The sequence below is a fragment of the Lepidochelys kempii genome, chromosome 17 (assembly GCF_965140285.1).
Source record: "Lepidochelys kempii isolate rLepKem1 chromosome 17, rLepKem1.hap1, whole genome shotgun sequence".
Taxonomy (NCBI): domain Eukaryota; kingdom Metazoa; phylum Chordata; order Testudines; family Cheloniidae; genus Lepidochelys; species Lepidochelys kempii.
In genome coordinates, this window is record NC_136396.1 from 12984121 (window position 1) to 13007670 (window position 23550).

The 23550-nt window shown below is 47.3% G+C and overlaps 1 protein-coding gene across 3 annotated transcripts in view; it reads left to right on the forward strand.

The window, feature by feature from the left end:
• The first annotated feature begins 2911 nt into the window (after positions 1-2911).
• GUSB (glucuronidase beta) overlaps positions 2912-23550 on the forward strand; it is a 30145-nt gene continuing 9506 nt past the window's right edge. For 2 of the 3 annotated variants that reach the window (XM_073315748.2, XM_073315747.1), the window contains exons 1-11: positions 2912-3155; positions 5995-6183; positions 7833-8014; positions 9348-9490; positions 14654-14841; positions 16001-16153; positions 17008-17186; positions 18214-18360; positions 19227-19311; positions 21235-21411; positions 22565-22700. In XM_073315748.2, the coding sequence (XP_073171849.1) occupies positions 2958-3155; positions 5995-6183; positions 7833-8014; positions 9348-9490; positions 14654-14841; positions 16001-16153; positions 17008-17186; positions 18214-18360; positions 19227-19311; positions 21235-21411; positions 22565-22700 (1777 nt within the window). In that variant the 5' untranslated portion in view covers positions 2912-2957. The remainder of the gene's footprint in view (positions 3156-5994; positions 6184-7832; positions 8015-9347; positions 9491-14653; positions 14842-16000; positions 16154-17007; positions 17187-18213; positions 18361-19226; positions 19312-21234; positions 21412-22564; positions 22701-23550) is intronic. The other variant, XM_073315749.1, reaches the window with a different exon arrangement.

Genomic DNA, 23550 nt, shown 5'->3' on the forward strand with positions numbered 1-23550 from the left:
GTAAGACATCTAAGTTAATGCGCTTTCCAAATGGGAGGGGAGGCTCAGCCATGAAAAATAATCCCCCATTTCCCAAGAGTCAAGACTTTCCTTTCTCTGGTACTAGGGTGGACCCATTGCCCTAACATAAAAAGGTGCAATTCAGAATCACGCAACCCTGACCTTGTTTGCACCGGTCACATGCTCAGTTTCCATATTTTAGGACACAGAGCTCGCTCAGTTCTGGCTAGCTAGCTGGCAGAGGGAAAGCAATGTCTCTGCACAAGTGGAGCCTTAGATGAAAAGGGCATGAAATAAGATTGATGCACAAAACCAACCAGGTCAAAAAGGAGTGTCACCTCCTGGCCTTCAGTGTGCGTGTGTTATGGGTTGCAGAGCCAGCCCCCAACCCCCAAAAAAATTAAAATCAGCTGGGTTGCTAAGAGGTGCACTTCAAGCATTATCTTATTAAAGCTGCAGTGCCCACGTTACTCACGGCCCAGCCTCCACTTTGCAGCTATTTTCTTTCTTTTCCCAAACCTTCTGTAGCTGAGACATCTCCACACTCAGTCAGCAGCTTTTAGCCACCCACTAATGTGATGGCCCTTAATGTCAATCAACAACCATTAAACAGCCAGAGGGGTATGTGTTGTGTGACACAGGGTCCTGCCGACCCAAGGAACAAGAGAGCTGCGCAGAGAATCATACCCAGGTGTTCTGCATGGCCAAGCATTCCATGAACACAAGCTGTCTAACATACCTCCCACCCCTTCTCCATCACCCGCAAGTGGGGCCAATCCCTTCACTTATACCATGCTGGAATAAACAGCTGTTGTCTCTGTAAGTGAGTCACTGGGACACAAGATTCCAGTGACTAACTTCCAGCTGCTCAGTCACTGGGGCCACTTGACTTGCAAGCCAGGAGACTGAAGTGAACCAGAAAAAAACTACTGTACCCAGAAAAAAAAAATCCATCTGAAACCATCTCCTCCCACCCTTGCCTTTGTGTGAGTCTTCCTCCGCTGCCACTAAACAGCATTTAATCCCGTCGAGGTTTGGGGGATGCAGTTTGAATGAAAGCTGCTACCCGAATTACAGCCCTGACCCTGCCGCTGACAGCGTGCGGACGGACTGGAGTCTATGGAGTTCCATGCAGGTGCAGCAGTGCACCCCTGTGTCGTCAATTGACAAATCAGGGCCTCAGGGTCCAATCCTCTCACTAGTACCGCTCAGGAATAGCCCCAGTTACAATCACGCAGGTGGCTTATCTTTCTTAGCCATTACCTCTCTTTGTAACACCTACACACTGCTTAAGGAAGGCAAGCAGAATCGGTGGCATAGACTTTAAGGTCAGAAGGGAACCATCATGATCATCTAGTCTGACCTCCCGCACATCGCAGGTCCCAGAACCTGACTCACCTATTCCTGTAATAGACTCATCATCTCTGGCTGAGTTACTGAAGTCCTCAAATAATGATTTAAAGATGTCAAGTTACAGATAATCCACCAGGCTGCAGAGAAAGGCGAAAACCCTGCTATCAATCTGCCCAGAGGACAGTTCCTTCCTGACCCCAAATATGGCCATCAGTTAGCCCCTGAGCATGTAGTCACACCCAGCAGCCAGACACCTGGGAAAGAATTATCTAATAACTCAGAGCCCTCCCACTCTAGTGTCCCACCACTGGCCATTGGAGAAATTTGCTAATAGCAGTCAGAAATCAGCTGGATGCCATTGTAGGCAGTCTCATCGTACACCCACGCCATAAACTTTTCAAGCTCAGTCTTGAAGCCAGTTTTTTTCCCCCCTAATACTCCCCTTGGAAGGCTGTTCCAGAACTTCACTGCTCTGAGGGTTAGAAACCTTCATCTAATTTCAAGCCTAAATTTATTAATGGCCAGTTTATATCCATCTGTGTATGTGCTTATGGGGCTTCCATCACCATGGTAGCAGAGCACCTCGCAAGTATTTTAAATGAACATCATGTCTCCCTTCTTACCAGCCTGGAAATAAATTTGGGCCCTAAAGTCACAGGGCAAACTTCTACTGTCATTGAAATTCAGAGTAACTCCACCTATTTAGGTTGAGTCCCTCTGGGTTTACCTACAGGGTTGCCAACTCTCATGATACGTGGTGTGTTTCTTAAAGCCCCAGCTCCTGGAGTCATATGAGTATGTGAGGACCTCAGTTTTCCTATTGTAATAAAATTAACTTCTAGCTCTCACAGTTGTGGAAAAATGCTTGCTGACCCAAAAGCATCTGAAAGGTTTAAAAAAAACCCAGAAGATTAAAAAGAATCTACATTATTATTTTACAGTTCTGATGTGTGTGTGTGTAGGGGGAACATGACGACTTGAGTAATGATTTCTGAATGCCTGGGGTGGGCAATCCTGAGTCACTGAGAACAGAACGAAAAGGAGTACTTGTGGCACCTTAGAGACTAACCAATTTATTTGAGCATGAGCTTTCGTGAGCTACAGCTTACTTCATCGGATGCATACTGCTGAAGTGAGCTGTAGCTCACGAAAGCTCATGCTCAAATAAATTGGTTAGTCTCTAAGGTGCCACAAGTCCTCCTTTTCTTTTTGCGAATACAGACTAACACGGCTGCTACTCTGAAACCTGAGAACAGAACCTGGCTCAAACTCTGTACAAGTTACACTGGGAAATATTTGTTATCCTATTTCGACTGTGAGCTTGTCAGGACAGGGGCCAAATCTTGCCTTCTTATGGATCTGTAAAGTGCCTAGCAATCGGGCTCAGTGTAGGTAAAAGACTATAATCCCCTGGCCCCATGGCCCAGTCAGTGGGATCACATCCACGTTCTGTCACAGGTCTCAGGCACACAGAGAGCCTGGCAAGCCCATAAGCAAGATGGCTGCAGGTGCCTCCAGCTGGAAGTCATGTGAGTGTTCCTTGCAGTCAGCTGGGCCCTGGCTCAGCTGACTGCCTCTTGCAGAGCTGCCCAGCAGACAGCAGCATGGCTCTGTGCTGTTCTCTGTGCCTGCTGCTGCTCAGCTGCCAGGCTCTCGCCCTGCGGGGAGGGATGCTCTACCCCAGGGAGTCTGCCTCCAGGGAGCTGAAGGAGCTGAATGGCATCTGGAGCTTCAGGGCCGACTTCTCGGAGCAGCGGGACCAGGGGTTTGTGCAGCAGTGGTACCGGAAGCCCCTGAGACAGGTATGGGGGGGGGGCACCGCTGGGGCAGGAGTGGCAAAGAGGGTATCTGCCACTGGCCTTGGCCACCGAAGAGAGACGTCGGGCCAGCCTGGGAGCTGAGAGTTTCCACTGGGTCCCCGCTGCAGGCGAGTTAAATGCCTTTGTCGCCAGGGCTTGGGGCCCGAACCAGAACCCAGGCCCGGAGTTTGGATCCAGTGGCATGAGCCCATCTCTGTAACGGGGCAGATGGGTGAAAACGCCACGGTCCCAGCACCAGGAGTTCAACCCCTTAAAGCAAGTCCTCCGCAGAGGTCAAACGGAGCTGTGAGATTCGGATCAGGGGGCTGGTTCAGGCCCATCTCTCGTGAAAAGCAGGAAATGAGCATCATAAATATCAGCATGAGACAAGAGGGAAAAAGAGCCCCTTTCCTCCAATTGCTCTTTGTTATATCAGTTTCCATCCTGACCTTCACTTGCCGTTTCCTGAAACACAGGCATGGGTGTGAATACTGTATTAGGGGGAGGGAAAGAAAAAAAAAAAAGGATCTTTCGGTAGTACAACTTAACTGTTCTTTTCCGGTTATCTGGGCATGTGATTTTAGCTTCCCCTTTTCTATTTAACTTGAGGCAAATCAGTTGCTGTTTACTTCCTGCATTGCATGAATAATGTTTAGCATCTGAGTAGTGCTTTTCATATTCAAGATGCTTTCCAAATACTAATCAATAAAACTGAGCAGGCTTTTATTGTTTCTCGGTTTCATTCACAAGGGCCTGAAGCAGGAATCTTGGAACGTGTATGAACGTTTGATTGAACTGTAGAAAACATTACAGCAATCCTAGTACTTCAGAAATTAATACCATTCTCTAAAGAGTAGTTATACATGCTCAATGTTGCAAAATTCGGGAAATATAGAATGATTCTAACAAATAGCCAATACAAAAATAATGGAGTAAATGTTGAATCTTTTCCAAATGAAAACATGTCAACAGTAAATATAGAATTTACTTCAGAATAGTTATGAATACAAGAAGGCAAAGTGGTGTAATGTAATGATATGTTTTGGTTTATTTTGTTAAAGGGGAATAACCATTGGAGTGTGAGGTGCTGCAATTATGGGGCACTTAGAGAAATAATATCTCAGAGAGGGGGGAGAGACAGAGAGAGAGAACAAACACTGTATGGAGTATTATATTTTGTAATATAGTTTGAGAACCTGTAATAGTGAAATAATTATACCATCTCTAGGGTTTCCTTATGTCATCCATGGAGGGAAAATAGCAAGCCACTGGTTACACTTTCTGAAAGGCATGCAATTATTTTTTAATATTTAGGGGGGCGTTAATATTTATAGGCTGGTACTCAATCACTTTAGATTCAAACAGAATAGTTTGTGATCACTGAATAGTTTTAATCCTTTACAGTGTGCAAATATCGTCGAGAGCCTCTTGCTTAAAAACGCACTGAATTTGCCACATTTTGTAGCTGTAGAAAAACTACCTAGTGCTCAGAAGACAAAGGGCCAGATTGTCATCTGGTGCTAACTCAGTGTCAGTGAGGCTACACCAGTTTCCACCCGTTGAAGATCTGGCCCCAGACCGCCCAAATTCTTGGCAGCCATACTACTACTGCTCTCTATGATCAGTGACTTTAAGGATTGTGCCTAATTGGCTGAATTATTTGCGAGAAAGGATGGTCCCGTGGTTAGGGTTCAATTCCCTGCTCCACTATAGATTTCCTGGGTGACCTTGGGCAGGGCACTTAGGGCCACATTTTCAAAGGTATTTAGGTGCCTAAAGATACAGCCAGTGGGATTTTCAAAAGCACCGAACCAGATTAGATATCTACCCCATGGAAATTAACCGGCTTAAGTGCTTTTGAAAAAATCAACCTAGGCCTTTTGCAGCCTGAGGCACGCAAATACCTTTGAAAAGCCGGCCCTTAGACTCTCTGGGCTTCCCATCTGTCAAATAAGGATAATAATAAATTCCCGCCCTTTCAGGAGTGTTGTGAGGATAAATACGATGGGAATGGACGCCACAGGAGTACCAAAGAGATTTATGTGATGGCAGGTGTCCAAAGATCCCTGTTCGGGCTTGGGGCTCCATTCTGTAGAAATAACACAAACTAATTGTACAACTGGCCGTTCCCATGCCCTGCGTTGTGTGGGGCAGCTGTGTGTAAGGAGTTTGTGAAAGTAGCAGCGGGGGGACTGGAATTGATGGAGCAGAAACGGGCACTCTTCACTAAGTGTGCAGGTCAGTGTTTGAAATTCATGCACGTGATTGTTCGTCAGCAGCGACCAGGGGGAGAGTTATAACCACATGGGAAACATGAGCACAACAGCCAGATAGATACATTGGCTGTAAAAGTTCCTTGTGAATCCCGCCCTGTGTGGGTTAATGAAAGGTTTACTAACCCTCAGCCCTCCCTGCTGGCTAATTGGTGTAACTACATTGCCAGTAAATCCTGAACAGTTAGTGCAGGGCGACATGAACGTAACCCCAAACTCGGACACAATTTGCCTTTTGCGATGGGGCTAGGGCCTGAGTTTCTGGTCAGCCTGATGTGATATGATTTTAGGTGGAAATTATGCAGAATCTGGTAGGTTCAATCTAAATCGGGGAGAGAAGAATTTCCCTTTGCATTTTGTAGGGGTCCATTCCAATCCAAAAAGCCAAGTAACGTAAAGGGACAGAAACCCCTGGTGAATTTACAGCAGTTGATGGACATGAGACTCTGACCCACAACGGATGTGCCCGTGAAACTTTTTGCCCTGTAACCCAGAAGCCTAACTTCACACTGTTTTCTTTTTAGTCTCAAGTGAATCATTTCACCCTCTGTCTCCTTTGATCCTCTCAGAGTGGGCCTGTGATCGACATGCCAGTACCTGCCAGCTTCAACGAGCTCACTCAGAATCCCAACCTGCGGAAATACACTGGCTGGGTTTGGTATGAGAAGGAGGTGCTGCTTCCCAGGAGCTGGCTTCCGAACGCCCTCAATACCCGAGTGGTGCTTCGGGTCGGCAGTGCCCATTACTACTCCATAGTTGTAAGTATGGTGGCCCGGTGAGCAATTCGCCATGCATTCAGCCCTGCTCAGAGGCTCTCGAGATACCCACAGTAAAAGCTGCCCTAGGGGACCCCCACATCCTGTATTATAGAAGAATGTGGCAGCTCTGTGTGTTCTGACAACACGCGGCAGGCATGTTTACACCGGGGTGCTGGAACAATTTTTATAGTGGGGGTGTTGAGAGCCATTGAACTAAACAGTAAACCCTGTTTATAATGGGACCCACTACAAGCCAGGGGGCGTGGCAGCATCCCAAGCTCCAGCACCTATGGTCTACACCAGGGGTGGGCAAACTTTTTGGCCCGAGGGCCACGTCTGGGTATGGAAGTTGTATGGCGGACCATGAACGCTCACAAAATTGGGAGTTGGGGTGCAGGAGGTGGTGAGGGCTCTGGCTGGGGCTGGGAATGAGGAGTTTGGGATGCAGGAGGGAGCTCTGGGCTGGGACTGAGAGGTTCGGAGGGCAGGAGGGGGATCAGGGCTGGGGCAGAGGATTGGGGTGCAGGGGGGTGGCTCAGGGGTGCAGGCTCCAGCTGGCTCTTACCTCAAGCAGCTTCCAGAAGCAGCGGCATGTCCCTCTCCAGCTCCTATGTGGAGGCGCTGCCAGGAGGCTCTGCTGCACGCTGCCCCATCCACAGGCACCACTCCTGCAGGTACCGTTGGCTGTGGTTCCTGGCCAATGGAAGCTGTGGGGGCAGTGCTTGGGGCAGGGGCAGCGTGTGGAGCAGAGCCCCCTGATTGTCCCTATGCATAGGAGCCAGAGGGGGGGCATGCCGCTGCTTCCGGGAGCTGTACAGAGCAGCCCCTGACTCTGCTCCCTGGCTGGAACACCAGAGCAGGGCAAGCCCCAGACCCCGCTCCCCAGCGGGAGCTCAAGGGCTGGATTAAAACAGCTGGCAGGTTGGATCTAGCCTGCGGGCATAGTTTGCCCACTTCTGGTCTACACTAAAAACACTGCAGCGCCGATGTAGCTGCACCACCGTAGCGAGGGGAGAGAGCTCTCCCGTTGGCGTAGTTAATCCACCTCCCCGAGAGCCGGTAACTGTGTTGGCGGGAGAAGGTCTCCCATCGACAGCTCTGTCTACATGTTAAGTTGGGCATAACTACGTCGCTCAGGGAAAAATCCACACCCCGGAGCAACGGACAGAGTTATACCAACATAGTAGTAGGCCAGGTCTAAACTATGGACCTAAGTCAGCACTCTGCAGTTTTTCCCTTTGCGAGTCCAGCTGCACCTTCTATGTTTGTAAATAAGAAGTGGAGCCAAGCCACAGATCTGGAGTCCAAAGTGCAGAGGGCTCAGAACAAGGACCTGGTGGTATTTTTCCAGTTCTAGCTTCATTGATCCTCTGAGCTAGTAGCTGAAAGTGTTGCCCCATTGCAGGGCTGAAGGACACCAGTTATTGATGCATCTGAAGCACCCCGATAAGTCTCCCATGAAGGTGATGTTGGCTTTGTGGGACTCCACTGGGAGATAAGTGCCTAGAAGAGCTGCAGGGGTGGGCCCTTGGGAGGAGAGCTCTGACCCCGGTATTAGTATTCAGGGAGGTCATGTTCTTCCCCCCAGCCTAGGGTTCCCTGTGATATCTAATGTTGCCACCCCACCCTTTCTGTTTCTTCTTTTGCAGTGGGTCAATGGTGTGCAGGTTACTGAGCATGAAGGTGGCCACCTCCCCTTCGAGGCAGACATAAGCAGGATTGTTCAGGGCGGCTCCAGAGCTGCGTGTCGCATCACCATTGCACTCAACAATACGCTGACACCTCAGACCCTGCCTCCCGGCTCCATTCAGTTCATGAGGGACGAGTCTAAGTGAGTTCACTGAATTGCTACCAGGGCAGTGGTGGAAGTTACACACCAGAGTTATCCTCATTAATCATCATGTCCTAGGAACTCATTCAGCACCTCCAAGTAACATTAGGCCCCGTTAATCCCTGTTAATGCCCAGTATCTTGTCTCCCAACAGTGGCCAGTGGCAGATGCCTCAGAGGGAATGAGCAGAACAGGCTAATTTATCGAGTGATCCATCGCCCAGTTGGCCAGTCCAAACTTCATGCAGTCAGAGATTTAGGGACACCCAGATCAGGGATTGCATCCCTGACCATCTTGGCTAATAGCCACTGATTGCCCTAATTCTTTTTCAAACCCAGTTATACTTTTGGCCTTCGCAGCTTCCCCTGGCAATGAGTTCCACAGGTTGACTGTGCATTGTGTGAAGAAGTACTTCCTTTTGTTTGTTTTAAACCTGCTGCCTATTAATTTCATTGGGCGACCCTTGGTTCTTGTGTTATGTGAAGGGGTAAATAACACTTCCTCATTCACTTTCCCCAAACCATTCCTGATTTTATAGACCTAGATCATATCGCCCCTTAGTCATCTCTTTTCTACAATGAATATTCCCGGTCTTTTTTAATCTTGCTTCCTATGGAAGGTGTTCCACACCCCTAAGCATTATTGTTGCCCTTTTCTGTACTTTTCCCTATTATGTCTTTTCTGAGATGAAGTGACAAAAACTGCATGCAGTCCTCAAGGTGTGGGCATACTGTGGATTTATGTAGAGGCAATATGATATTTTCTATCTTCTTATCTACCCCTTTCCTAATGGTTCCTTAAGCATTTTTTGACAGCCGCTGCCCCTTGAGCAGATGTTTCCAAAGAATTATCCAGTTTCTTGAGTGAAAACTGCTGATTTAGACCCCATCATTTTATCTGTATAGTTGGGATTATGTTTTCCAATGTACATTACTTTGCATTTATCAACACTGAATTTCATCTGCCATTTTGTTGCCCAGTCACGCAATTCTGTGAGATCCCTTTGTAACTCTTTTCAGTCAGTTTTGGATTTAATTATCTTGAATAATTTTGTATCTGGAGTAATTCCTGTCTTTTAACCAGTTACTGATCTATGCGGGGACCTTCCCTCTTATACCATGATTGCCTACCTTGCTTAGGAGCCTTTGGGGAGGGATTTTGTCAAAGGCTTTCTGAAAGTCCAAGTACACTATATCTACTGGATTCCGCTTGTCCAAGTGTTTGTTGAATGGGATGACGTGGTCTATTGCAGGAGTAAAGTGAGTCGCTAACATCTGTACTTTGCTTTTTAATTCTTGTGAAATGGAATGTAACCCTTTCCCCTCCCACACAGGTACCCTAGGGGTTATTTTGTTCAGAACACAAGGTTTGATTTCTTTAACTACGCTGGAATTCACCGGCCGGTCGTGTTGTATACAACCCCTTCTGTCTACATAGACGACATCACTGTGACTACAGCCTGGGCCGGGAATATTGGTAGGTGTCTAGGCAATGATGGCAACTATCTTCCTATCCAACGGAGGCAATGGGAAAACTTCCTGCTGGGGAATTCTTGGACGGGTTGAACTGATCATGTAGTAGGTTTAGTGTGGGCAGCCACGTGTGCTCATTTGATCACAGAAGTTGTAAAAATATCCTTCAGGGGTTTAAAAGAAGAAAAAAGGCACTTGACTGACAGTATAGTCCACGGTTCTCAACCCGGCGTATGCAGAGGTCTTCCAGCGGGTACGTCAACTCATCTAGATATTTGCCAAGTTCAGTGTTTCTCAACCTAGGGGTCATAATTTCCTGGGGGGTCATGGGACAGGTTTGGGGGGATTGCAAGTGCAGAGCTGACATTATGGGGAGGCAACCAGGCAATTGCCTGGGGCTCCATGCCACAGGGGCCCCCACAGAGCTAAGTTACATGCTTTAGCCCCAGGTGGCAGGGCTTGGGCCCCGGGCAGCAGCTCAGGCTTCGGGTACACTGAAATGTAAATACAATATTTATATTCTGATCAATTTATTTTATAATTCTATGGTAGAAATGAGGAAGTCAGCCATTTTCCAGTAATAGTACGCTGTGACAGTTTTGTAGGCAGGAAGTTGTTAAGAGAGGTGAAATTTGGGGGTACACAAGACAAATCAGACTCCTGAAAGGGGTCCAGTAGTCCAGAAAGGTTGAGAAGCACTGATCTAGTCTAGTGAAAGGATCCAGGTGTAGCACCTTGAGGGGGAATTTTGTGTAAGGGCCAATCCTGCTTTGACTGGCATAAGGACCAGTGCCAATGGAGATGATTTCTTGAGCTCCACAAAATCCCCACAGGAATTTTCTGGACCTCAACACACACACATTATGCCCCATAAAAATCCTTCTGTGTACACATCTTAGGTACTGACACGGCCCCCATTTCTCTCAGACCTGAGCACTGACAGTCTTTTAATTCATTTACTCTCACAACTGCCTGCCTGGAAGCAGGGCCTGGCTCTTATGCCCGTTTCACAGGTGAGAAACTGAGGCCTAAACAAGGTCTCACACATAATCTGTGGCAGAGCAGGGAGTTGAATGCCGGTCTCCAGAATCTAAGACCAGTGCCCTAAACGCTAGATCAACCAGCCTCATCCTCCCTTCAGTAGCGCTCTGCACCCAGCTGTGTGCATCCTGTATTCATGTGTAGCCTTACAAGCCCCAAGCTGGCTCCCACTGGGGTCAGTAGCCAAACTCTCAGTGGTTTTAAATGGTTCAGGTTTAAGCTACGAAAGTGCCTGACAAAGGCCTAGTTGCTCTTCCCCTTCTGGACACTTATCAGGCAGGCGCATTTGGGTTCCCCCATGCTGTTAAACTTCCTGAGTCCCAGCAGTGTTGGGCACGGCCTCTGGTTTTCCAGGCACATTGTTGGGTGCAGATCCTCTGTTTCCACCCCCTCGTGAGACCTGAGACCCCATAGTCCAACTGCCTAAGACCTTAGAGTAGGCAGGCTGCCCCATGCCCTTTCCCGGAGCACCAGCACTGGTTCACCATTTACCATTTCAGGGACCCAGGAGAGTTGAACCACATAACACAGGCTTTGCAAAGGGGAATTCTAAACCACTCCTCTTACTTTGGACAGCACAGATGATATAAAGATTCAGACAAAATATTAAACACACGCATTTCCCTACCTCAGTTTCCTCACCACTCTGGAGCATTCTTTGGGCTTAGGTCAGAGTGCTCTGGGGGGTATTGTGGCTCCTTCTTTTCTTACAGCTTCTCCTCCAAATCATAGAACTTTTGTCTGCTCGCTGCAGTGAGTACCCTCTTTTATGCATGGATGCTCTCTTTCCTCTTCTAGCCCCCCATGGCTAATAAGAGCCTTTCTTTTATAACCTTCAGTTCCTTTGCCGTGTGACCCTCTCATCAGCCTTGTCAGGTGATCAATGGCCCCCACCAGGTGAGTCATTACTTAGTTACCAGCCCACCTGTGTAGACTGGTTCTTCTGTAGCCAATTGTATGTCCTAGGGTCCTTCCCTGGGAAGTTTTAAAAACTCTCCACTGTTAACCCAAATAAATTGGTTAGTCTCTAAGGTGCCACTAGTACTCCTTTTTCTTTTAGCGGATACAGACTAACATGGCTGCTACTCTGAAACTGTTAACCCTGTGTCACCACTCCTGGGAATTTCAGTTCCACATGGAGGTAAAAAGACAACTGAGAAGACAACCAGCCCCACATTCAAAATGCAATCCCCAATATCAAACAAAACTCATTAGCCATATATAGACAGATTCCCCAGATTGTCGCAGCACTTTTCATTCATAGATCTCAAAGCATTTGATAAAAGAGGATCATTATCCCTTTTTCACAGATGGGAAAACCAAGGCATGGAGCTGTGAAGTGACTTGCAGAGTTGCTACCCAGGTCTCCTAGTTCCCAGCCCAGTGTTCTGTCTATTGGACCCTGTTGCTAGGCATATTACATTCCTTTTAATTAGTCTTAATTATTTCAGCTGCATCTCTAGAGCTTGCCTTTTAAATTGTTCCTCTGATTATATGTCATTGAGGATGACTATCCAAATGATTGCAATTGCTTTAAAGCCATGTCAAATGGCCATAATCTTCCAGGTACACAAAGAATATAAAAGTCCAGTAAAATGGCTCATATCCCTAGAGAGGTAACCTCCAAAGGCAGATAAGAGTCTAGGGAAATGAAGGGATTTTTGCTTGACTGGTCCATTTCATTTCGCATGTATGGACGCCTGTCTGTTTAGAGCTGTCACTTGTAATACATTTAATTAGTTTCCCCTGCAGCGTTAAATTGAGGGCAGCTGCTCAAAAACATGCTTTTCCCTGTAGCTTGCCTGGTGCAGGTGCAGATACTAGGCCAAGGTGTGTGCTATAAAGGGTAACTGTTTCTCTCACCCTATTTCTGACAGCTGCAGGTCCTTGCAACAGGAAATGCAAATCTGGCTTAGATTTCCACCCCCAGCTCATATTAAGCAGTGGCCAATTACTTTCCATGTTTCCTTTTCTGATACTCTGTCCCTCTTATCTTGACATTCTGTGCTATGTCCCCCGCATTTCCCGCTGTGTAAATGTCAGGCTTCTCCTCTGCTACACCCTAACCCTGCGCTTCCCTGCATCTCTGTGCATGTCAAATCCTCTGACATGCATCCCTGGCTTCACCTACCCGTCTCTCTTTGCCTCAGTCACCTGCTCCTGCCTGCCCTCCTTCTGTGCTTGGAACAACCTCCCCAGGAACATTCTCCAGGCAGGCCCCCCCCACCGTCTGAGAGCTCCCTGTTCCCCCTCCCACTCCCCTCTGGGCGTGTTCTGTGACTGTGCCTTTAGATTCTGAGCTCATTTGGCAGGGCCATGGTAGGTCGTTCAGTGCAAACTGACAGAGCTGGACGGAGAACAATAGTCAGGAAGCCAGCTCTGAGCGAGCGTATAGGTGTGTGTAGTTAGCACTGTGTTAACACCCAGCCCTGGAGACTGGAGCCCTCTCTCCACAGGAGGTCAGCAGAGGCATTGCCAGCTCAACCAGTCCTGCCCTGTGTGTGCCTGAGCTTTGGTCTGGAATTAGGGTGCCCAGATGTCCCATTTTTAAAGGGACAGTCCTGGTTTTGGGGACTTTTTCTTATATAGGTGCCTATTACCCCACCCACCCACTGTCCCGGTTTTTCACAGTTGCTCTCTGGTCGCCCTATCTAGAATTCTTCAGGGTGAGACTCTACATGCCAGCAATGGGGCCAGTAGTAGCAATTTTGGTGATGGGGACACCAGTCCAATGGGAACTGGCCTGAGACCCACCAGACTCATTTCACACAGGCCTGGTGCCTGTGAGCCGACTAAATTCCAGTCTTGGGCTTGGTCACTGGGAAGATGAGCACTATGGTACCAAGCCATAGTTGGGTGTCAGCTCATACACGGTACCTTCTTTCATCCACTGATCCCTTGGACTGGATTTGAAGCGGCAAAACCTTTGTATCTCATATATTGTATACATACAATATGATGGGGGCTAATTTAGCTACAGCTAATCAGGAAAGAGATCTTGGAGTCATCGTGGACAGTTCTCTGAAGACATCCACGCAGTGTGCAGCGGTACTCAAAAAAGCAAACGGGACGTTAGGAATCGTTGAAAAAGGGATAGAGAATAAGACGGAGACACTCTTATTGCCCTTCTATAAATCCATGGTACGCCCACATCTTGAATACTGCGTACAGATGTGGTCCCCTCATCTCAAAAAAGATATACTGGCATTAGAAAAGGTTCAGAAAAGGGCAACTAAAATGATTAGGGGTTTGGAACGGGTCCCATATGAGGAGAGATTAAAGAGGCTAGGACTTTTCAGCTTGGAAAAGAGGAGACTAAGGGGGGATATGATAGAGGTCTATAAAATCATGAGTGGTGTGGAGAAAGTGAATAAGGAAAAGTTATTTATTTGTTCCCATAATATAAGAACTAGAGGCCACCAAATGAAATTAATGGGTAGCAAGTTTAAAACAAATAAAAGTTCTTCACACAGCGCACAGTCAACCTATGGAACTCCTTGCCTGAGGAGGTTGTGAAGGCTAGGACGATAACAGGGTTTAAAAGAGAACTGGATAAATTCATGGAGGCTAAGTCCATTAATGGCTATTAGCCAGGATGGGTAAGGAATGGTGTCACTAGCCTCTGTTTGTCAGAGGGTGGAGATGGAAGGCAGGAGAGAGATCACTTGATCATTACCTGTTAGGTTCACTCCTTCTGGGGCACCTGGCATTGGCCACTGTTGGCAGACACGATGCTGGGCTGGATGGACCTTTGGTCTGACCCAGTATGGCCATTCTTATTTCGGTAACAAGCTCATGAGCCAAACAGTCCCCACAGACCATTTACAATGTAGAAGCTGGGTGAGGAAGCAATTCTTCAACTTGACTAATGCAGGGTATTGCTCTAAAGGAAACACCGCTTCTAAGTCAAGGCTTTCAGACTGGGAAGAAACAATCTGTGTCACTCCAATTAATATGTATCAATAACGTGAAGTCCAGCAGGTAGCATGTCAGTGATGTAATTATTGGGAGACCACCCAGCACTGCTAAGCTTGGTGATGTAGGACCCACATCACAGTGGGGTCACCGGGAAACATGTCTGATGGGAGAAGGGTCTTCAACCTGCTCCATGCTTTCTTTTGGTTAGGTGTGGTACGATACCAGGTTTTGGTGACGGGCAGCACCCGCTACTCCTTGTCGCTGAATTTACGGGAGAAAGAGGGGAAAGTGGTGGCTATGGGAGAGGGACCGATCGGGGAGTTGAAAGTGGTGGAGCCAAGGCTTTGGTGGCCTTATCTGATGCATGAAAACCCCGGATACCTTTATTACCTAGAGGTAACATGCACATATTTGTCTCATTTTGTGTGTCTCTCATTTCATTCCCCTCCTAGGGTTACAGAAATTCATGGGCATCATGAAGCCTGTTTTCCTTAATCCTCCTATCCTAAGAATCCTGCCTACATGCTTTCATTTCATGCCCGCTACCGTGTTGCTAATCGTGCCATAATCAAATCAAGGTTTGCTACCTTCTTGGCTTACTGAGCTGAAAGCCAAGCCACTGGGCAAGAGAGGGCTGGCTGTGTGGGGAGGGAACGCGAGGCCATTGGCTTCAGGATCTTACCACAGTGCTTGTAATCCTCACTGGTGTCTTGTCTCAGGGCCCTGTCCATCTCTTACTGAAGTCAAGGGGAGTCTTTCCGTGGACTTTAGCAAGCTCTGGATGAGAATTCAACAAGGAAAGAGAGGGAGAGCACCCAGGGAGTGACAGAGGAGATAAATGATCCACCTGGAGCAAACTGCTAACCTGCTGCACATATTTAACAACTGCAGTGAGCTCTTTCCCCCTTAGTACAATACAGGCATTTGGCTTTGTTTTCAGCGTGCAATCTTGGAGGATTAGATGTCATACGTGTCTGTCTTTATCTCCTCTGCCTGAGTAGGGATTTAACTGTGATGTAGGGTAGATCCACTAACCCACAGCCAGTTTGCAAAGCCCCAGGTGCATGCTGCCTGTGAGCCGGCTAAATTCCAGTCTTGGGCTTGGTCACTGGAAAGACGAGCACTATGTTACCAAGACAGCAAGAATGGAGGGTTCTGGCTGTTGGGGTTGGGTGTCAGGTCAGAGCTCTTGGGAGGAGCAAGTCCCCAAGCCAGCCAGCCTGCCTCCCTTCCTCCTGCTGTACTCTCTACCTTCCCCAGCCTGGGCTCCTGCTGTGACCCACTTTCCGTGGGTTGACCAATCCCTCAGGCCAGGAGGGGAGGTGGGTGCCATCAGGGGGACAGGCTGGGAATGTGGAGGAACCAGCCAGTGTAGGACAGCTCAGAGGTGGGGTTGGTGCAGCTGTAAAATGGATGGGGAGTGCCATGCTGGGATGGGCTGCCTTCAAGGGGTCTGTGAGAGGGAAGCATTGGCTGGGAGGGAGGTAGAACTGAGCGTATTCTCCTCAGTGCGCTCAGGGTTGAGCACAGATGCTGGTTTCTCTTGGGGATCCAGGTGAAGCTGTTGGCGCAGGTGGGCGGTGAGCTGTCGGAAGATGTGTACACACTCCCCATCGGGATCCGCACTGTCCATGTCACCAGCAGTCAGTTTCTCATCAATGGAAAGCCCTTCTACTTCCATGGAGTCAACAAACACGAAGATGCCGATGTAAGAGCACAGAGCGGGGTGAGGCGTGGGGGGCCGTTTCTGGCCCCACCGCCAGAAACAGTCCATTGCCTACCAGCCCCTCCCCAGATGCACAAATGCAGTTGGCAGTAACATTGTGAGGTTTATACAGAGACATCCATGGGGCACCAGGCCGTTTAGTCCCTTCTGTGATACAAATAGCGGCCCCAACTGAGAAACAGGCCCCATTGTGCTAGATACTGTGGATATGCCTACTGAGAGATGTTCTTTGTCCTAAAGAGTTTACAATCCCAAATAGACAAGCCCCACAAAGGGTGGGAAGCATTATTATCCTCATTTTACAGGTGGGCAACTGAGACACACACTTTAGTTTGAGGGTACACAGCTGCGAAACCCTGGCTCTGCACAACACCTCAGCTGGTACCGTGGAAACAGCAAACCCTGTTTCCAGTGACTAATGATTTTTCCAGCCTTGGTGAGCCTTCTGCCCCTCTCCCCTCCAAAGCTCTTCTGCATAACTATTCAGTTTTCAGCTCTGTGTGAGTCTTTTAAAACTCGCAAAGACAGACAAATATTGTAGTGTTGGAAGCCGAAAGGCTCCCATGCTGTCCACTCAGGATGGAACCCAGGCAAGCCTGATCGTGTCCCTCTGCCCTGTGAAAGTGAGTGGAGGGCAGATGGAGCCCAGCCGGTACAGGCTGAGAGAGAGGGATGTAGCAACATGTTTAGCCTGAAGCCAGGATTCTCCGGGTGTAACACACAACTGTGCTGTCAAGCTTAGGGAAGCGACTGTGAAGCCTGGAAGGTGCAAGCACAGTGAAAAGTATTACTGAGTTCTTATTCATCATGGATTGTCCTGCCTGCTCTTCCCCCAGATCCGTGGCAAAGGACTGGACTGGTCCCTGATCGTGAAGGACCTCAACTTGCTGCAGTGGCTGGGGGCCAATTCCTTCCGCACTAGCCACTACCCCTACGCAGAGGAGATCATGGACCTGTGCGACGCGTATGGCATTGTGGTTATTGACGAGTGTCCGGGCGTGGGGATGAGAGATCCGTAAGGGATTGTTTGAAAGCTCACTCCACCCTTTGTATTTCTCCCTGCTCAAGAACGATTATTTCCAGCGCCCCGGCTCTACTGAGTACACAGCCCCTGCCCGGGGAAAGGTCTTCTCAGGTGTGCTGGGCACCTGTAGCTCCTACTGACCGCAGCTGCATGTGCGGGAACTCGACCCCACGTGAAAACGAGCCTATGACGAGGTCAGGCCTGTCTACACTCGCTGGTGTGATGGAGCAGGCTACAGCTGTGCAGTTTCTCAGCATAGTTAACATACTGTTCAGTCTTGCAACGTAGATGGGCCCAACCTGCCTTCCTAAACTACACTGCAGCCCAGGGCGGGAGCACGCTTGTATCCCAGCTACACTGCAAGGGCGAGCTGTGCCTTATCCCCAGCGGGGAGAGGGGCAGGCCGAGGGAATCAAGCTGTAACTGGAGCTACCAACATGGGGGGTTTTAGTAGAAAGAGAACCTAGTTCATCTGAGCCTTGTCAGCCTTGTTTTGTTTTTCCAAATCCCAAATCAGGGGTAGCTTGGTTCTGGAGCCCGTTTAAAGCAGACCACCAATGTTTGGGGGTGAGGGGAGGTTTGGCTCAAAGGCTCTTGTCTGGGTTCCGCTTTACTTCAGACACACAAGCTGCGCTGGGTGATGGTGAAATCTTGGCAGTGCTGTAGAAGTCTCTGAAAGGCTGCCTAGAAGTATGTATTTTAAGCTGGAAGTTGAAAGAGGAAGAGATGGTGGTTTGGCTCCTGAGAAGAGGGAGCAGGTTTCAAGTTCAAGGAGTGCGTGAAGTAAAACGTATTTTGCTAGAATATCCAAGAGGCCAGCTGCTGTTCTGCAAATAGTTATCCCCATCCAGAGATACAGGGCCATCTTCGTTTCTGGTGTGGACGGACTTATACCAGGGATTAATGTTGGTCACTACGCTCCAAGACCATTCATTACATTGTTAGTGTCAATAATGGATTTAAGGTGAGTTTTATTTAGCAGTTTAGTGACCTGCTCTTGCTTCCTTTTGCCTTTGAGGGAGAACTTTGGGAATGCATCACTGGCACACCATCTCGTGGTGATGGAAGAGCTGATCCGCAGGGATAAGAACCGGCCCTCAGTTGTGATGTGGTCTGTTGCCAATGAGCCAGCCTCGGAGCTATCGCCGGCAGCTTACTACTTTAAGTAAGTGCGTGTTCTTGTGTGTGGAGGTTGACACTCAGTTGTGATGGATGTGCCTCATCATTTTTCATTTTTCAGGTCAGTTGCATTGGGAAGTCTGGCAGGTGTTCAGGGATCCCTTCATCTATTGTAGAGTTTCTTTGTAAAGCCTAGGAATTTGTATACATGTTCTATGTGCTTACTACATATTTCCCCAACACACCTATTCTGTTGCATATTGAGTTTAATGCCCCGCAGCAGCCTCCTAACCAGTTCTCTGAGCTAAACTCTGAAGAGCCAACAGGAGATCATTTGGAATGAGAGAGTCCTTCAAGACTAAGATTCAGGTAAGGCAGAATTGGTCGAGGGTTTGGTCATTCCTAACTACAGAAAAAACAGGATCCAAATTCTCTGCTGGCTTAACACTGTGGAGTCAGGCCAGCATAGAGCTTGGGCCTGCATACTGAAGAAGCTCTGATTGTTAGAGTACCACCACTCATTTGTTCTTGCTGGGGCAGGCCACAGCACCTTATCTTGAAGGCTACAGAGACACTGGCCCCCTACCCCTTCCTCTCTCTTTCTCTTTTTAAGTTATGCTTATGATGTCTTATTGGGACGGACACCTCTCCAGCGATTTGTGCAATGGATGTGTTTCACCCAGGCAAAACAGTCTCCTCTCCCTGTGACTCCTATTATTTTTAGCTAGAATTACACACACTTGGTGGGGGATAACTACCATCCAAGACCCGCACCGTTTCACTTTCAAAACTCCTGCCTATTAAACTAAACACCAACTCCAAAGGTTGGGGGCGTGGGGAAGTTCGCTGATTTTTGTGGGGCTGTTTCTCCTTTTTGGTGATGGACACTTGTGTTTTACTGTTTGTAAACAGGACAGTGATAGCTCACACTAAAGCCATTGATCCTACCAGACCCGTAACCTTTGTGTCAAATGCTAATTACGCTCATGATCATGGTGTAAGTTTAATTTCTTTTCTCCTTTGTTTGCTTAATAAAACTGGGAAAGGGGTAGATTTTAGGAATGTTAAATAACCCTCTTCTTCTGCCCGCCCCCCTGTACAATCTATTAAAGATTTTTGGAGGAGAGAACATTTGAGTTGCACAGAGAAGCAAAGCGCACAGCAGCCCTGCAGTCTTTACTCAGGCAAAACTGAATCCAGGAGAATAAGTAGAATGGTCCCTTCTCAATAATGGTGTGTAGGATCAGACCCATTGTGTAACTGTATAACCTATTGTGGATTTTTGTTGTTTCACTCCTCATTGTGCCTATTAACCCCTGAGCCTCTCCCTTGCAAGAGGCTGCTTGTTAAAGCATAGAATAAAACCTCTTCAGATGGGAGCAGGCCCCACGTATAGTATAGTAAAGAATGTTTTGTCTCCACTCATTGTAAATTACTCTTGTTCTTCTTGGGCAGATGCCTATTAGCTTTCCATAGTCTAACCACCCCCCATGCCTGGCTTGAGCCTCTAATCTAAGGGTATGTCTACCCAGCAAAAAAAGACCCGTGGCAGGTCAACTGGGCTTGCACTGCGGAGATAAAAATAGCCGTAGAGCCGGTCGAGTTTGGAGCCCTGAAACCCAGCATGCGAGGAGGGTCTCAAAGACGGGACTCCAGCCCAAGCCCACACATCTGCACTGCTACTCTTAGCTCTGCAGCGCGAGTCTTGAGCAGGCTGACCCTGAGACTCGCTGCCGCAGGAGGCTTACCCGGAGTTCTGAAACGGGGCTCGGACATTGGCCCATGAAAGCCTTTGCCGGCTTAGTCCTGCTACAGGGGCCCTACATGCAGAATTGAGGGCCTTGCTTTAAGTGCTTGTGTTTGAAAACTGGTCTCCCTATAGAATTTCCTTGGAAATCAAAGACAACATAAAAAGCTTTGTGATGTTTTTAGCATACCATGTCTTTGAAACAAGTCTATTTTTAGATGAGCTTGTACGGCTACATATGATGGGTGTATATAAATGACTTTCCCAAGTACCTGCGAGAAATCCCATTTCATTTTCCTTTCAAAGTAAGCTAGTTTTTCCTCTCTAAACTGGGTTGTCCTAGAGCAAACATGTGTGGCCTTTTGGAATGCTATGACTTTTCTTCCATTGGCACAGGATCAAAACCACGGGGGTTCGTTTCCGTTTTAAACATAGCAAAGGCGGCACTGCTGTTGATTACCCCAGTGTCCCATCTATCGCTAGTTGCATGCACCCCATCATGCTCCACGCTTTTTTCCTACAGCTGAGGGAGACGCAGAAGAGGTTTAAAGAACTTATACGCTGTAAATTCTGATTTCAGAACTTTATTACAAAACATGTTAAGAGAACATTGGATAAGTTACATATAACATCATTTTATCTTCAATGGGCTAGTGCCCTCTGTCATACTGTCCAGGTGGTAGAAATGGCATACAACTCGCAGAATGCATAGTCCTAAATTACACAACTGATGCATGAACTTAGTCACTACTCAAAGTAATTGACCACTAAGTTGATCATCACATTATCTAATAAGTTAAAAAGGATGTTTAAATGCACAACCAGATCCAAGACACATCTTGGAATTTCCAAAAAAACCTAACATACCTAGGGACGAAACAGTTAATCTTGTTTAACTGGCTACTTTGCCTACCTTAATCTGTAAGAAAATGCCAAAATTAACATAGGTTGATGGGGAAAACTGCTTGACTTGGTGAGTTTCCTCCTGTTTTTTCTGGGAATAGGGTGGGTGGTGGGCAGTCTCATTTTTGTTTTAAAATGCTGTGGGCCAAATTGATCCTACATGTAACAACTTAGGTCAGTAGAACTACAGCAGAGAGGGATGTAGCCTTGTGAATATACGTAGGTTACTTTGGGGTTTGTTAAAACTATTACTCTACATTATTTCTTCAGGCTCCATACGTGGATGTAATTTGCGTAAATAGCTACTTTTCCTGGTACCATGATGCCGGCCATCTGGAGGTTATTCAGCTGCAACTCAATACACAGTTTGAGAGCTGGTATGAAACCTACCAAAAGCCAATTATCCAGAGCGAATATGGAGCAGATTCAATTGCTGGGCTTCACAATGTGAGTTTCGCAGCTGTGCCAGTTTGGGAAACACAGTGCCAGTCAAGGAGGGAGGGTCAGTCACAACCAACCAACCCATGAAATGTACTGACCCCTTAATTCTGAGACACGCTAGACACAATGTGAAATATACTCCTCAGCTGCCACGCAAATTATTCTGGACTCTACTGTTGAAACACTGGGCCCCATTGAAGTCAGCGAGTTCTGCCCTTGATTTCACTGGGGCTAAGATGGCACCTGAGGAGATGAGTTCTTTAAGTAAAAGCACTGCTGTATGCCGCAAGCCACGAATACATTTCCCTAATCTCTGAGCCACTAGCCTTCTATAATTGTTTTTTGCCCCTTTGAAGACCTGTCAAACTTAACATTCTGATTGTGGTAGCTAGTTCTCCTGTTTTCCTTACTTAAAACACTGCTTAAAATAGACTGGTTTACACAGTGTAACTCATTAACTGGCTCTTATGCGATGTTGCAGTTTTCCTTTTAAGCTGAATCACTGACATTTAGGCTACAGTTCACTCACTGATTTACACTTTTGTGGTCAAGCCTCCAGAAGATACAACTTGGAATATTCTCTCAGTGCTTTGGCACTTGTGGAGAATATTCAGCAGACAGGAAGGTACGGTGCTGGGGAGAAACGTCCGTTCATTATGGGGCGATTCGATTGTGTAGCTTCGGAGAAACCATTTAGATGTAGGTTTCAGAGTAGCAGCCGTGTTAGTCTATATCCGCAAAAAGAAAAGGAGGACTAGTGCCACCGTAGAGACTAACCAATTTATCTGAGCATAAGCTTTCGTGAGCTACAGCTCACTTCAAATGTAGCACCTTAAAAGCCGTTGCCAGGAAGTACATTCAGAAGTTGATCAATCAAAAACTATGTTACTAGTTTCTCCCCTATGAATCAAAAAGGAACTGCCAACATAGGTAGAAGATGAATTCAACACTATCTAAAACTTCCCCTCGCAGTTTCAATTAGATACCCTTCTTCGGTACTTCTAGCCTCTGCTAAGTAGCCATCACATCCCATAATTCAGCAGTGGGTGAAGCGAATGAATAACTGCACAACTCTCTTCATATGAAAAGTCAATTGAAAACCTTTGCTGACACCTGCTATGTCCTATGTTTGAGTCTTTTCTCCCTTCTTTGGTTACAGGACCCACCTCTTATGTTCAGCGAGGAATACCAAAAGGCTGTGCTAAAGGAATACCATTCAGTATTTGACAAAAAGAGAAAGGACTATGTGATTGGAGAGCTCATCTGGAACTTTGCTGATTTTATGACAGATCAAGGTAGGCTGGGATTCCATTATAGATTTAAGCTGCAATGTAAAGGTAAGTATTTTCTCCACACATCGTGTTACGGAATTGAGAGTACAAGATTTTAAGTACAAGCATGTGTTCTAGACAACCTAGTTCGTATATGTAGCACTGAAGATGGTTAAATGCAGCATAACTTATTTAAAAGTTCCCTTGTCACTTTCTTCCACATGAACAACTTTTTTCGGGGGGAGAATGAAGCGAGTACTATAGTATCAGGCTACTGGCTCAGAAAGAGGCAAAGATGCCTAGCACAACCATCTATCCCAAAAGCTTCCTTTAACTTCATTTTCTCTGCCAGCTCTGGAAAACGTGCTCTCTCTGGGGAATTGTGAAGAAGACATGAGCACCATAAGCATATCAACGGCAGTCTAGTCATATCTCGTTATGAAAATAGTACCGTTGTTCAGTGTACACTAAACAAACTGCTCAAGTCTTTCGGCAACTGGGGAGAGTCATAGCTACACTACAAAATAGAACTATCCCTCCCCCAACCCATACACAAACACGGGGGCTAAAGCTGTACTCTAGCCAGACTGTGGGTGTAGAAAGAGATCACTGACTTTTACAGTGTCTGCTGTGTTCTTAAAATGCAAAACAGTCAAGCATTTCTCCTTACTGTAAAAATCAAGATAAGTCTGTCCTTTCGGCAGCTGTTGTGTGGTCAGCTGAAGTGTTCAAAGCCCCCTTATGTGGTATGCAGAAACTTCATGCTTTTCACGAAGAACTTCAGAAACGCCCTCTGTAGCCAACTCCCACAGCTTGGTCCCTTTATTTCTCCAGCATCAGCACCGTTAGATGTTAGTTGATTTAGGACTGAGAG